This window comes from Ornithorhynchus anatinus, chromosome 2 (assembly GCF_004115215.2).
Source record: "Ornithorhynchus anatinus isolate Pmale09 chromosome 2, mOrnAna1.pri.v4, whole genome shotgun sequence".
Classification (NCBI taxonomy): domain Eukaryota; kingdom Metazoa; phylum Chordata; class Mammalia; order Monotremata; family Ornithorhynchidae; genus Ornithorhynchus; species Ornithorhynchus anatinus.
This window is the reverse complement of record NC_041729.1, coordinates 170,572,176-170,587,547: the sequence shown is the minus strand read 5'-3', so window position 1 is coordinate 170,587,547 and position 15,372 is coordinate 170,572,176. Positions and strand designations below refer to the sequence as shown.

The window sequence follows — 15,372 nt, the reverse complement described above, 5'->3', positions numbered from 1 at the left end:
GCAGGAACACATAAGACCTTTCAACCCCACTCTTCCCCTCTTTTTGTCTTTGATTTTATTTAACTTGAACCACTGCCTGTTAACTCCCCCTGTGAAAACCTTTGGTGAATCAAATTCAAGGGACTGTTCCTCTCCTTGATGGTGTGTCAGTTAAGAGCAGGGAGCACACAGACCCCCAAGAGCTCAGTCCAGTGCTCTGCCTTCAGCAGGCCTAAAAAGACTCCTCATTGATCAGCTGGAAGGAGTCAGATGGGGAGTAATTGGGGTCCCTACCCCAGGGACAGAATGAAGAATCCCAGACCAAGGTAAGCATAGAGAGTGTATGCCCGGTCTGTGCCCATCTACTAAGTATAGATAATGAGACTGGCAGGGAGGTGGTCCACCTGGGAGGGTCATGAAGGACTTTGGGGCGGCAGACAGTCGGCCAGTAATCAGCGTCAGGGACTGACACTCACTGAGTGCTTGGGGAGGGCAGGAAGGGGTCGTGGGCATGTGGGGACTGGGAGTGGTCAAGAATAGTTGCTACCTGTGAACTGAGAGCAAGCAGGAATCCTGGGCCCTGGGAATTGGCAGACTCCAAAGAAAAAACTGGCCAAAAAGCAGCCAAGCAAGCCAGTTAGGGAGGCAGTAAAGCCTAGGCAAATGAACATGGACCTGGAGGGTTGCCTGCTGTGTGATATTGGATACGTCTCCTAAGTTCTCTGCCTCAGTTTCCTTATTTGTAAAATGGGGATTCAAGTCTTGTTCTCACACATACTTAGATGTTGAGTCTATGAGACAAGTACTCTGTCAAATCTATCTATCTCAGCACATAATATGTGCTTAACAAATGCCGCAATTTTTTATTCTGGAAAGGGCTGGGGGATCTTTCCACCTAAATTGGAAATGCTCAGGGAGTGTTAGGGACCTGGAGTGAGCGAGCCTGGGAGCCCCACTCAGATTGCTGTGTTGGGCCACCAGCCCCCTACCCTCTGTTAACCCTTTTATGCCCTCATTTCCCTTGCTTCTCTTGACCTCCCTTGGAGGGCTGGGACAGGAGGTAGAGCCACATGCAGAGAAGCAAGAGATACTGACCACATTTCCATCTGGCTTTGGTTTCTTGCTCCTCCATCAGTCAGTCATTTAGTTAGTCAATAGAACTTACAGTATCTCCAGAGGAGATCTCCTGTCTCCTCGCAAATTCCACCCCCTCCACGTGTGCATCAGATCCCATTCCTTTGCACCTTATAAAAACTCTCACCCTTTCCCTCCTTCCCTCCCTAACAGCCATCTTCAACTGTTCATTCTCCAGTGGCTTCTTCCCCACTGCCTTTAAACATGCCGTCTCCTCTATCCTAAAAAAAAAACCCCATTCCTTATCCTGACAGCTCCTTCCAGTTATCACCCCATCACCCTCCTACATTTCCTCTCCAAATGCCTTGAGTGAGTCGTCTACATCCTCTGTCTCAAATTCCTCTCCTCCAACTCTCCCCTGAATCCCCTCCAATCTAGCTTCCATCCCTTTCACTTCACTGAAATCATCCTCTCAAAAGTCGCCAGTGACCTTCTTGCCAAATCCAATGGCTCCTGCTCCATCCTAATCCTCCTCCACCTCTCTGTTGCCTTTGACCCCCTTCTCCTGGATACATCATCATCATCATAATGATGATGATATTTGTTAAGCACTTACTATGTGCTGAGTACTATTCTAAGTGCTAGGATAGATACAAGGTAATCAGGTTGTCCCACATGGGGCTCACAGTCTTAATCCTTATTTCACAGATGGAGATTACCCAATTTTGGGCTTCACTGACTCTGTCCTCTCCTGGTTCTCCTCTTATCTCTCTGGCCGTTCATTCTCAATCTCCTTCACCAGCTCCTCCTCTCCCTCCCACCCCCTCTATTATTGAGGTCCCTCAGGGTTCAGTTCTTGGTCTTCTTCTATTTTCCATCTACATTCACTCCATTGGAGAACGCATTCACTCCCGAAGCTTCAACTACCATCTCTATGCACCTCTATACAGAGAAGCAGCGTGGCTTAGTGGAAAGAGCACAGGCATGGGAGTCGGAGGATATGGGTTCTAATCCTGACTCTGCTGCTTGTCTGCTGTGTGACCTTGGGCATGCCACTTAAGTTCTCTGTGCCTCAGTTATCTGTAAAATGGGGATTAAGACTGTGAGCCCAACATGGGACAACCTGGTTACTTTGTATCTACCCTAGTGCTTAGAACAATGCTTGGCACATAATGAGCCCTTAACATATACCATTATTAATATTATTATTTCTATTATTATGCAGATGATACTCAAATCTACATCTTCTCCCCTGTTCTCTCTCCCTCCCTGAAGCCACCATTCCAGGTCCACCCCAGGGGACCGGTCCACTGTCCGTACCTCACTGCTCCCCACCATACTGAGGAAAGCCCCACCAGCATGTCAGTGTCAAGAGTAGGTGATAAAACACACAAAGATGGAGAAGGCCCATGGGCAGAATGCAGTAACAGTGACAAATCACGGAACTCTGGTCACAGACCTCTCTTGGGGTCCATTCAGTGTGGGAAGGCCATGGGTGGAGGTTGGGGATGCCTGGCTGAGGTGAGCACCCAGATGTGGAAGCTGAGGTTACCCTTTCAGAGTGAGAAGTAGAGGGTGGGGGCTGAGGGCGTCCATTCAGTGTGAGGATGAGGAGGGGGTTGGGGGCTGAGGGCTCCCATTCAAGGTGAGGATCAGGGGATGGAGGCTGAGGGGTGGGCATTCAAAATGAAGATTGGGGAGTGGGGGCTGAGTGTAGACATTCAGGGTGAGGAATAGGGGTGGTGGCTGAGGGTGCCTGTTCAGGATAAGGACCAGGGAGTCGGGGCCAAGGTTGCCCGGACTGGTGAGGACCAGGAGGTGGCAGCTAGAGAGTGCCCGGTCAGGATGAGGACCAGGAGGTAGAGGCTGAGGGTGCCCATTTGGGGGAAGACCAGGGACTGAAGGTGCCCATTTGAGCTGAGGGCCAGGGGATGAGAATTGGGGATGCCCAGTCAGAGTATGGACTTTGGGTATGGGAGCTGAGGATGCTCATTCAGCGTGAGGTCCAGGGAGTCGGGGCCAAGGGGGTGGGGGCTGAGGATGCCCAGTCGGGGTGAGGACCCGACTCTGAGGGCTAAAACATGTCTCCTTACTAAGTGTATGGAACATTACCAACCGAGTATTAAGCCTGCACAAGTGGACTGTGGACAAGAAGGGAAGTGTTCAACACCACTCCGTCCTCTAGATGGTGCTCATAGAAACTGTGGAGGATAAAATGTGAGCCGAGTGTGGGACCAGGCTTCAGTGGGGCTTTCTGAAGTGCCTCCATCCGTACTTCCATCTTTGAAGTCTTTTTGGTCTCTCTGGCCAACGAGTATTCTTCAGCCGGTGTTCACGGGAGGCACTGCAACAAGCTCAGCTCTGTCCACACAGTGGATGTTGCTTGCCTTCCGATAACTTAGAGCTGCTCTGGGCCAGTATCCGAGCACCACCCACTTCACTTGTGGATGAGGAATGGGGAGAGGAGCCGTTTGGGGTTCTGGTATTTATCCTCACTCCTCTCCCAATCCCACCCACTTTGGACTTCACTCGTCTCTGGCCAACCTACTCACTGTGCCGCACTCTTACCTCTCAGACCACCAACCTCTTGCATGTCTTTTCTTCCCCCTGAAAACTACCTTCCCCCTCACATCTGGCAAACCATCACTCTCTCCATCTTTGAAACCCCTCTGAAATCCTATCTCTTCTGGATACTGCCATCTCAACACTCCTAAATCACACACACACACACACACACACACACACACACACACTCACATATACAGTTACAAGAATATGAAGGGAAAGAGTTGTTCTTCTGGACAAACTGTGAACACACAGAGCTTGTCCCCTGTTGTGTTGTCATGTTTACAACATCACTAAATCCTCCCATTCCTCTCCAACCAAACTGCTACTACACTGATCTAAGCACTTATCCTATCCCACTTGGACTAGTGCATCAGCCTCCTCACTGACCTCCCTGACTCCTATCTCTCTCCACTTCTGTCCATAGTTCACTCTGCTGCCCAGATCATTTTTCCAAAAAAAGTTCAGTCCATCTCATCCCACTGCTCAAGAACCTCCATTGGTTGCCAATACACCCTCCCATCAAACAGAAACTCCTTACCATTGGCTTTAAACCATTCAGTCCCTTTCCCCCCTCCTACCTTACCTCCCTGATTCCCTACTACAGTCCAGCCCACACACTTTGCTCCTCTAATACCAATCTACTCACAGTTACTTTGATCTCATCTATCTCACTGCCAACACTTCACCCATCTCCTACCTCTGGCCTGAAACTCCTTCCCCATTTATATCAGAAAAACCATCACTCTCCCCACCTTCAAAGCCTCAGAGTAGCAGCTTGGCTCAGTGGAAAGAGCCTGGGCTTGGGAGTCAGAGGTCATGGGTTCGAATCCCGGCTCTGCCACTTGTCTGTGGGCAGTGACTGTGGGCAAGTCACTTAACTTCTCTGTGTCTCAGTTACCTCATCTTTAAAATGGGCATTAAGACTGTGAGTGGACGTGGACAACCTGATTACCCTGTATCTACCCCAGTGCTTAGAACAGTGCTCTGCATGTAGTAAGTGCTTAACAAATACCAACATTATTATTATTATTAAAATCACATCTCCTCCCAGAAGCCTTTCCCAACTAAGCCCTCATTACTCCTCTTCCCTCTCCCTTCCACGTCACCCTTGCATTTGGATCTGTACCGTTTATTCACCCCACTCTCAGCCGCACAACACTTGTGTCCATATCTGCAAATTGTTCTAATGGCTGCCTCCTTCTTTAGATTGTAAGCTCCTTGTGGGCAAGAAACATACCTATCCACTCTTTATATTGTACTCTCCCAAGCTTTCCAAATGGTATGGTGTTCCCCAAATAGTTAGCACTCAATCAATATGATTGAATGATAGATTGATGTTTAATGTTTGCAGTGACTGGCATTATTTACTCTTCGGCTTCTTGTTGCTCTTTCCAAAAATAGCTTTTGCTCCAAGGGAGCTACTCTCTCCTTGAGGGCAATGTATCCTGCTGGTCTGTCCTCAGCCACTGACTCCATGTTCAGCGGGAGTGCAGCTCTATCTGGGGCTTTGTTTTACATTGTTCTTAAAATATTTCATCTGCCCTGTTGGCACTGAAGAATTGGGTCCTCATATCCTCATATCTCACTTGGCCCTCCATCACTAACTCACTTGCTTCCCTCCTGTAATTAATTTTGTGTCTTTTTCTTCTGACAGATTCTAAGTTCCCTGAGGGCAGGGTTTATTGTTGAATTGTACTTTCCAAGTGCTTAGCACAGTGTTCTGCACATGGTAAGTGCTCAGTAAATACTATTGAATGAAAAGTATTTGATATGTCTACTAACTCTACCATCCCAAGTGCTTAGTACTATGCTCTGCATAGAATTAGTGCTCAATAAATAGTCTTCATTGATTGACTATTGATTTCTTGACTGATTGACAGGTTGATGATGCTATCAAGTCCAAATCCCATAACCCTCATCTGTTCCTTTCTCATGATTGCTGGGGTGCCCAAACCCTTTGCTGGGTCTACTAAGGAACTGCGGTCTTGTACCCATGCCCCCCAGCTTCTGCACACCCCCACCCCAATGACTGGCCCTGATCAGTCCTGACTAACTATGGGGAATCAGTGCATTCTAGACAAAGACTTGGGGAACTGGCCCAAGGACACAGAGAGCTGGGATTCTGCCCTTGAACTCTTGCGTTGGCCCAATACCATGGAACCTCCTCCTCTTCCTAAGCAGGGTCATTTTCAGTCTGAGCAAACTGAGTCGCATAAAGATATCCAGGGCCAGTCTGACTCTCCTGTCTGAACTCTTCCAGAACCTCTGCTCAGGAGGTGACTGGAAGAGCAGAGGAGGATGGGGTGGGATGGCGGGGGAAGGGGTCGTGGAGAGCTGAATAAGGATGGGAGGGGGGGTGTTACTATCTCGGACAGCATTTCCTCCCTCCACCACTTACCCCCCTACTAGCCCCTGTCCCCTTCCCCCAGACTCACTGAGAACCTGGAACTTACCATGGTCAGAGGAGATCTGTGAAGACTGTGAGAGTGGGGCTGTGTTCTTCAGTTCTGCATAGATGGCGCCTGGGGATAGGGTAAGGAGAGTGCTGAAGTGGGGGAGGCCAAGAGACACACGGACAGATAGGTGGCAGTCAGGCATGCTGGCAGACAGAAAGACAGGCAAGCAGAAACGTTAGAAACAGCTGGTCTGACACTTGGGAGTCCAGCGGTCCTGTTGGTTCACTTTTGTTCAGTTCCATTCAGTGATATTTACATCCCTGCCCTCACCCCATTCTCCATGGGAGAATTTAGACCTGTCACCAGGGCTACTTGGCTTCACTGACACGGTCATCTCCTGGTTCTCCTCCTATCTTTCGGACCACTCTTTCTCAATCTCTTTTGTGTACTCCCCCTCTGCTTCTCACTTTCTGACAGTGGAGGTCCCTCAAGGCTCAGTTCTGGGTCCAATTCTATTCCCCATCTACATCCATTTCCTTGGAGAAGTCATTTGCTCCCATGGCTTCAACTACCATCTCTATGATGATGATTCCCTTGTCTACATCAGCAGCTCTGATCTCTCTCTGTCTCTGCAGGCTCATATTTCCTCCTACCTTCAAAGCATCTCTATTTGGACATCCTCCCAACACATCAAACTACATGTCCAAAACAGAATTCCTCATCTTTCCACACAAACCCTGCCCTTCCCATGTCTTTCCCATCATGATACCACTCTCCTCTCTATCTCACAAGCTCATGACATTGGCATTGTCCTTGACTGATCTTTCTCATTCAATTCATATATTTAATCTGTCACCAAATCCTGTTGGTTCAACCTTTGCTAAATTCCACCCTTTCCTCTCCATTCAAACCTCTACCTTGCTGAGCCAAGCACTTACCTTATCCCATCAAGAGTTGTGCATCAGTATCCTTGCTGACCTCCCGGCACCCAGCCTCACCCCACTTCAGTCCATTCTTCATTTTGCAGCCCAGATAATTTTTCTACAAAAATATTCAGTCCATGTTTTGCCACTCCTCAAGACCCTCCAGTGGTTGCCCGTCCACCTCTGCATCAAACAGAAACTCCATACCAAGGGCTTTAAAGCTCTCAATCAGCTCACCCCATTCTACCTCACCTCATAATCTCCCATTACAATTAGAGAAGCAACATGGCCTAATGGATATAAAATGGGCCTGGGAATCAAGAGGACCTGGGTTCTAATCTTGGCTCCACCACATGTTTGCTGTGTGGCCTTGGGCAAATCCCTTAAGTTCTCTGGACCTCTGTTCTCTCAACTGTAAAATGGGGATTATGACTGGGAGCCCCATGTTGGACAACGACTGTGTCCAACCCTATGTGCCTGTATCCATCCCAGGATTTAGTATAATGCCTGGCACATAGTGAGTGCTTAACAAATAGCACCATCATTACTATTATTACAATCCAGCCCTTCATTCTTTTACTGTCAGCTTATTCATTGTGTCCAGTCTCATCTGTCTCACTTCCAGCCACTTTCCCACGTCCTCCTTCTGACTTGGAATGCCCTACCCCTCCATATCAGCCATACATCCACTTCCCTACCTTCAAAGCATTTATGAGGTCACGTATTTTCCAAGAAGACTTCCCCAATTAAGTCCTCTTTTCTGCGGCAACTATGTACTTGAATCTGTAGTTATTTAGGCATTTAGTCCGGGCTGGGGAGTCTGAGATCATGGGTTCAAATCCCGGCTCTGCTGCTTGGCACCTGTGTGACTTTGGGCAAGTCACTTCACTTCTCTGTGCCTCAGTTCCCTCAACTGTAAAATGGGGATTAAGACTATGAGCCCCACATGGGACAACATGATCACCTTGTATCCTCCCCAGTGCTTAGAACGGTGCTTTGGACATAGTAAGCACTTAACAAATGCCATCATTATTATTAGTATTTGCCCCACTCTAAGCCCCATAACACTTTTGGATATTTCCATAATTTATATGTGTATATCAATGTCTGTTTCCCTCCATGGACTGTAAGCTCTTTGTGCTCTATCCACTACGCACTATCCACTAGAGGATAGTGGAACACTTTGTGGAAAGTGTCCAAACTGTCTCGGATCTCTCTTCAACATCACCACTGCTGCCAACGTACTCTGGCGGGTGCCAGTCATTCATTCATTCATTCATTTATTCGATCTATTTATTGAGCGCTTACCTTGTGCAGAGCACTGTACTAAGCACTTGGGAGAGTACAATATAAGAGTAAACAGTAAACTGACACAGTCTCTGCCGACAATGAGCTAAAGGTCTAGAGCAGGGGAGACAGACATTAATCTAAATAAATAAATTAAAGATATGTAACTAAGTGCTGTGAGGCTGGGAGGTGGGATGAACAAAGGGAGCAAGTCAGGGTGATGCAGAAGAGAGTGGGAGAACAGGAAAGGGGGACTTAGTCTTGGAGATGTCCCTTCAATAAAACTTGGAAGGTGGGGAGAGTAATTGTCTGTCAGATTTGAGGAGGGAGGGCATTCCAGGCCAGAGGAAGGATGTGGGCAAGAGGTCAACAGCAAGATAGATGAGATCAAGGCACAGTGAGAAGCTTAGCATTAGAGGAGCAAAGTGTGTGGGCTGGGTTGTAGTAGAGAGAGGCAAGGTGAGGTAGACTGGGGCAAGGTGATTGAGTGCCTTAAAGCCACTGGTGAGGAGTTTTTGTTTGATGTGAAGGTGGATGAGCAATGACCAGAGTTTTTTGAGGAGTGGATAAAATGTCCTGAGCATTTTTGTAGAAAAATGATCCAGGTAGCAGAGTGAAATAAGGACTGGAGTCGGGAGAGACAGGAGACTGGGAGGTCAGCAAAGAGACTGATGCAGTAAACCAGGTAGGATAGGTGGTTGTATAAACGTGGTAGAAGTTTGGATGGAGAGGAAAGGGCAGATTTGAGAAATGTTGTGAAGGTGGAATCAACATGATTTAGTGATGGCTTGAATACGTGGGTTGAATGAGAGAGAAGACTCAGGATAACACCTAGACTTTGGGCTTGTGAGACATGAAGGATGGTGGTGCTGTCTACAGTGATGGGAAAGTTAGGGGAGGTCTGTCTTTCTGTCGGAGGTGTCGAAAAAGTTCCTCCCCTTCACAGTGTTGGTGTTTGAGCAGAACCCTACCCATGGCAAAAGGCCAGGAAATATGCCGTGTTCTTTACACTGGGGCATGGGGGCAGATGTGCAGGAGGGGAGCATGCAAGGGGGCAGTGTTTGAGGGCAGGTATGCAAAAGGAAAAGTGTGGGAGGAGCAGGTGTACAAGGGGAGATGTGTAAAGGGGACAATGTGCAAGGGGGAAGTGGGAAAGGGGCTCTCGGTGTGACACTGACACCCAAACACAATCTCATTCACACAGAGTGGTCCTTTACAAGGGGAGATGTGTAAAGGGGACAGTGTGCAAGGGGGAAGTGGGAAAGGGGCTCTCGGTGTGACACTGACACAAAAACACAATCTCATTCACACAGAGTGGTCCTTGAGCAGAATGAGCCCCTACTGCCTGAATGCTTAATCCAATATTTAGCACATAGTTAGTGCTGAGTAAGAGCCCTAGCCTGTGTTGCTGTGTGTGGGGCCCTGTGGTGCTTAGATCTAATAATAATGTTGGTATTTGTTAAGCGCTTACTATGTGCAGAGCACTGTTCTAAGTGCTGGGGTAGATACAGGGTAATCAGGTTGTCCCACGTGAGGCTCACAGTCTTAATCCCCATTTTACAGATGAGGTAACTGAGACACAGAGAAGTTAAGTGACTTGTCCACAGTCACAAAGCTGACAAGCTGCGGAGCCAGGATTCGAACCCATGATCTCTGACTCCCAAGCCTGTGCTCTTTCCACTGAGTCACGCTGCTTCTCTAGAAACATTCAAGATCTAGATCAAGATCTAGAAACATTCAGCATTCCTCCTCCCCAAGGAGCTTATGGTTCAGTGGGGGTGACAGCTCTCTGCAGAGCTCTGATCTATGCTGCCCTTTCCCCGATTCCCAGTGCTGCCTGCCAGGTCCTTCCCCTACACTGCCCCTCCCCAAACCCCCAGCCAACCTCAGGCACCAGCTAGATACAGGAAAGAGGAACTATTACTCTCGACCACCCCCATTAGCTACTGTGGTCTCACGGAGGGGACCCTAGGTGGGACTCAGCCCTCTTTCCCTCTTTATCTCTGCCCTCTGGTGATCTGCGTGTCTGTGTGTCTGTGTGTGTGTCTCTGTGTGTGTGTGTTGGGAGGGTGGGGGGCAGGGTGGTGTGGTGCACATATGTATGTTTCCCTTTACCACAGGCCCCACAGCGTGGCCATCCGAGTTTCAGGTCAAAAGTATTCATTCAATAGTATTTATTGAGCGCTTACTATGTGCAGAGCACTGTACTAAGCGCTTGGGATGAACAAGTTGGCAACAGATAGAGACAGTCCCTGCTGTTTGACGGGCTTACAGTCTAATCGGGGGAGACGGACAGACAAGAACAATGGCACTAAACAGCGTCAAGGGGAAGAACATCTCGTAAAAACAATGGCAAATAAATAGAATCAAGGCGATGTACAATTCATTAACAAAATAAATAGGGTAACGAAAATATATACAGTTGAGCGGACGAGTACAGTGCTGTGGGGATGGGAAGGGAGAGGTGGAGGAGCAGAGGGAAAAGCGGAAAATGAGGCTTTAGCTGCGGAGAGGTAAAGGGGAGATGGCAGAGGGAGTAGAGGGGGAAGAGGAGCTCAGTCTGGGAACGCCTCTAGGAGGAGGTGATTTTTAAGTAAGGTTTTGAAGAGGGAAAGAGAATCAGTTTGGCGGAGGTGAGGAGGGAGGGCGTTCCGGGACCGCGGGAGGACGTGACCCAGGGGTCGACGGCGGGATAGGCGAGACCGAGGGACGGCGAGGAGGTGGGCGGCAGAGGAGCGGAGCGTGCGGGGTGGGCGGTAGAAAGAGAGAAGGGAGGAGAGGTAGGAAGGGGCAAGGTGATGGAGAGCCTTGAAGCCTAGAGTGAGGAGTTTTTGTTTGGAGCGGAGGTCGATAGGCAACCACTGGAGTTGTTTAAGAAGGGGAGTGACATGCCCAGATCGTTTCTGCAGGAAGATGAGCCGGGCAGCGGAGTGAAGAATAGACCGGAGCGGGGCGAGAGAAGAGGAAGGGAGGTCAGAGAGAAGGCTGACACAGTAGTCTAGCCGGGATATAACGAGAGCCCGTAATAGTAAGGTAGCCGTTTGGGTGGAGAGGAAAGGGCGGATCTTGGCGATATCGTAGAGGTGAAACCGGCAGGTCTTGGTAACGGATCGGATGTGTGGGGTGAACGAGAGGGACGAGTCAAGGATGACACCAAGATTGCGGGCCTGCGGGACGGGAAGGATGGTCGTGCCATCCACGGTGATGGAGAAGTCTGGGAGCGGACCGGGCTTGGGAGGGAAGATGAGGAGCTCAGTCTTGCTCATGTTGAGTTTTAGGTGGCGGGCCGACATCCAGGTGGAGACGTCCCGGAGGCAGGAGGAGATGCGAGCCTGAAGGGAGGGGGAGAGGACAGGGGCGGAGATGTAGATCTGCGTGTCATCTGCGTAGAGATGGTAGTCAAGGCCGTGAGAGCGGATGAGTTTACCGAGGGAGTGAGTGTAAATGGAGAACAGAAGAGGGCCAAGAACTGACCCTTGAGGAACTCCAACAGTTAAAGGATGGGAGGGGGAGGAGGCTCCAGCGTAGGAGACCGAGAATGATCGGCCAGAGAGGTAAGAGGAGAACCAGGAGAGGACAGAGACCGTGAAGCCAAGGTGAGATAAGGTATGGAGGAGGAGGGGATGGTCGACAGTGTCAAAGGCAGCAGAGAGGTCAAGGAGGATCAGAATGGAGTAGGAGCCATTGGATTTGGCAAGAAGGAGGTCATGGGTGACCTTAGAGAGAGCAGTCTCAGTAGAGTGGAGGGGACGGAAGCCAGATTGGAGGGGGTCTAGGAGAGAATGGGAGTTAAGGAATTCTAGGCATCGATTGTAGACGACTTGTTCTAAGATTTTGGAAAGGAAGGGTAGTAGGGAGATAGGACGATAACTGGAGGGGGAAGTGGGGTCAAGAGCGGGTTTTTTTAGGATGGGGGAGACGTGGGCATGTTCGAAGGCAGAGGGGAAGGAGCCCTTGGAGATTGAGTGGTTAAAAATAGAAGTTAAGGAAGGGAGGAGGGCAGGGGCGATGGTTTTAAGAAGGTGAGAGGGAATGGGGTCCGAGGCGCAGGTGGAGGGGGTGGCACTTGCGAGGAGGGAGGAGATCTCCTCTGAGGATACTGCAGGGAAGGATGGGAAAGTAGGGGAGGGGGTTGTTGGGGGGGAGGGGAGAGGCGGAGGGGTGACTTTGGGGAGCTCAGACCTGATCGTGTTGATTTTCGTGAGGAAATAGGTGGCCAGATCATTAGGGGTGAGAGATGGGGGAGTACCAATCACACAACAAACACTGCTACAACACACAGGGTGTGGCTAGTAGCAATATCAGGAGTAGTAGTAATAGTACTCATTAAGCATCTACTGCATGCAAGACACTGTATTAAGCGCAAGAAAAATAATCCAAGAATGAGAATGAGTAACAGTTCCTGGGCCCCTAAAAAAAAGGGGAAAGTGGGGATTGGAGGGATACCCACAAGGAAAGAAGAAAAAAAGAGATAAATATATATATATACCAGACCAGACAAGGACAGTGAAAAATGTGACAAGACCATTGAGTCCTAAGAGTAGAAGAATCATTTCATGTTCCTTGTGTCTCAGTCTGACAGTCCCAGCCGTGGCCATGGTTGTTCCAGTGTTCTAAAGGTTGAGAAGGCCCCACCACCCTCCTGCAGGAGTTTCTGGCCCTTTTCCCAACCTCTAGAAACTCACTCAGGGAAGTGACTGTGTCTGTCATATTTTTATATCATACTCTTCCAAGCATTATATCATACTCTCCCAAGCACTTAGTATAGTGCTCTGCACCCAGTAAGAGCTCAATATATTTGATCAACTGACTTCCTGAGGTGGACAATCAAAGAGATGGAGACGAGGACAGCCAGACAGGCAGGCAGACAAGGGGATGGATAAATCTGCAACAGCTGAATCCATCAATCAATCAGTGGTATTTTTCAAGCATTTACTCTGTGCAGAGCACTGCACCAAGTGGTTGGAAGAGTAGAAGAATTTGTAGACACAAATCCTACCCTCAGGATCTTACAATCTATCAGGGTAGATTGGCATTAAAATAAATTATAAGTAAAAGCGACAGAGTATAGGGATAAAGACAAGAATGCTCTAGGTGGAGTGAGTGTCAAAGTATTAGAGGGTACTGGCTAGGGATGAGGAATTAGTTGGGGAAGACTTCTTGAAGGAAATATGATTTTAGCGGGGCTTTGAAAATGAGAAGAGAGATGGTCTGTTACATATAAAGGGGAAGGGAGTTGCAGGTAGGTGGGAGGGCATGAGAAAGTGATTGACAGTGAGATAGACGATGTGGAGGCTCAGTGAGTAGTTTGGCATAAGAAGAGCCATGTGTGCGAGCTGGGTTGAAGTAGGAAATCAAGGAGGTAAGGTAGCAGAGGGCAAGGTGATTGCTTTAAAGCTGACGGTAAGGAGGTTCATTTTGATGCAGGAGTGAATTAGCAACTGCAGGAGAATCCTGAGGGGTGGGGAGACTTGAACTAAATGTTTATTTAGAAAAATGATCTGGGCAGGAGAGTGAAGTATGGACTGGAGCGAGACCCTGGAGGCAAGCAGATGGAACAGGCAGACAGGCAGACAGATGGTGGGTGGGCAGGCACGATTGGGAGATCAGAACACCATCTCCCCAGGGAAATGGGCAGAGAGCACCTACCTGCTTCCTTGCTGCTGTTGGTCTGATGTGGTTGAGCTTTCTGCTCCAGGTTGAGTTCTGCGTAGGTGACATTCTGGGCCATGACGCTGCCCCTACAGGGACACCACTGCTGCACCCACCACCACACTCTCCACCTGCTGGAAGGAGTGAGGGAAGCTGGAGGAAGGCTTCTTCCTTTAAGCTCCCAGCCCCCTCCCTTGCCCGGGGACTTAGCAAGGAGGAAATCCTATATGCTTTCTTGTTTGTCATATGATCTTCTGATAGTGAAAGAGGAAGGGCCTACTCTGAAAGCTGTTCCCCAACTGGACTGGGATGTTCCACCAGGGTGAGGGATAAGGGATGAGGCAGGGACGATGAGGGGCAGAACATAATGGGGAGAGGGTAAAGGAGAGTGAGAGAGGGACTGCATTTCTGAAACCAAGTTGGGGCTTCCCCTTGTGGTGGAAAGCATTTGGGGATGGGGGGATTGGGCGGGTGCAGACCAGAGAGAGAGGGAAACGTTCCTCTTGCAACTCCACCATCACCTGGGAAGTTGTCACGCCCTCAGCTCCAGGGGGAATGTATATGTGGGGTCCCTCTGGGAAAAAATCTGAGGGATAGAAGGTGGGGTAGATGGCTAGGTCTGGGGAGAAGGGTTTCTGGAGGACAGTGGCTGGGGCAGGGGCTGGGCCTGAGGGAACAGGGGGTTATTGGAGACATTGGCTGGATCAGGACAATGGCTGGATCAGGTGGCTGGGCCTGAGGGACTAGGACACCCTTGGGGCAGTAGATAGGGCAGATGTCTGACTCTGAGGGAGTAGTAGAGTGCTCTGCACACAGTAAGGGCTCAATAAATATCAATGAATGAATGAGTAGGGTATTATGAAGGACAGTGTCTGGAACAAGTAGCTGAACCTGAGGGTTTAGGGGGTCCTGGGGGATAGCGGTCGGGCAGGTGGCTGGGCCTGAGGGAGTAAGGGGTTTGAGGGTATATTGGTTGGGCAGATGATGGATTTGTGGAGGTGGGGGTGTTCTGTGGGACAGTGTCTAATGCTGGTGGCTGAGCCTGCAGAAGTAGGGGTTGCTGAAAGACAGTGGCTGGGGCAGCTGGCTGGACTTGATAGAGTAGGAAGACCTGAGAGACAGTGGCTGGGGGCAGCTGGCTGGGACTGAGGAAGTAGGAGGTTCTTGGGGGACAGTGACTTGGTAGATAGTTGGGCCTGAGGGAGCAGGGGGTTGTGGGGAAGAGTGGCTGGGGCAGGGGGCTGGGCCTGAGGGAGAAAGGGGATCAGAGGGACAGCAGTTGGGTAGGTGGCTGGGCCTGGGGGAGCAGGAAGTTCTGGGGACATTGTCTAGCACTAGTGGCTGAGCCTACAGAAGTAGGGGGTTCTGGGAGACAGATGACTGGACTTGGGGGAGCAGAGCATTCTGGGGGACAGAAGAGGAGCTAGTTGTTGGCACCTCAGGGAACAGAGGTTCTGGGAGACAGGACCTGGGACAGGTGGCTGGGCATGAGG

At 49.7% G+C, this 15,372-nt stretch overlaps 1 protein-coding gene across 1 annotated transcript in view; it reads right to left on the bottom strand.

The window, feature by feature from the left end:
* The window catches only part of LOC103168043 (killer cell lectin-like receptor subfamily B member 1F), a 113,483-nt gene extending 99,443 nt beyond the window's left edge, over nt 1-14,040 (bottom strand). Inside the window, exons 1-2 of the mRNA XM_039911272.1 lie at nt 13,877-14,040; nt 6,075-6,143 (exon numbers count right to left, since the gene is read on the bottom strand). Coding sequence (XP_039767206.1) covers nt 6,075-6,143; nt 13,877-13,958 — 151 coding nt within the window. The 5' untranslated portion in view covers nt 13,959-14,040. The remainder of the gene's footprint in view (nt 1-6,074; nt 6,144-13,876) is intronic.
* Nucleotides 14,041-15,372: the final 1,332 nt, after the last annotated feature.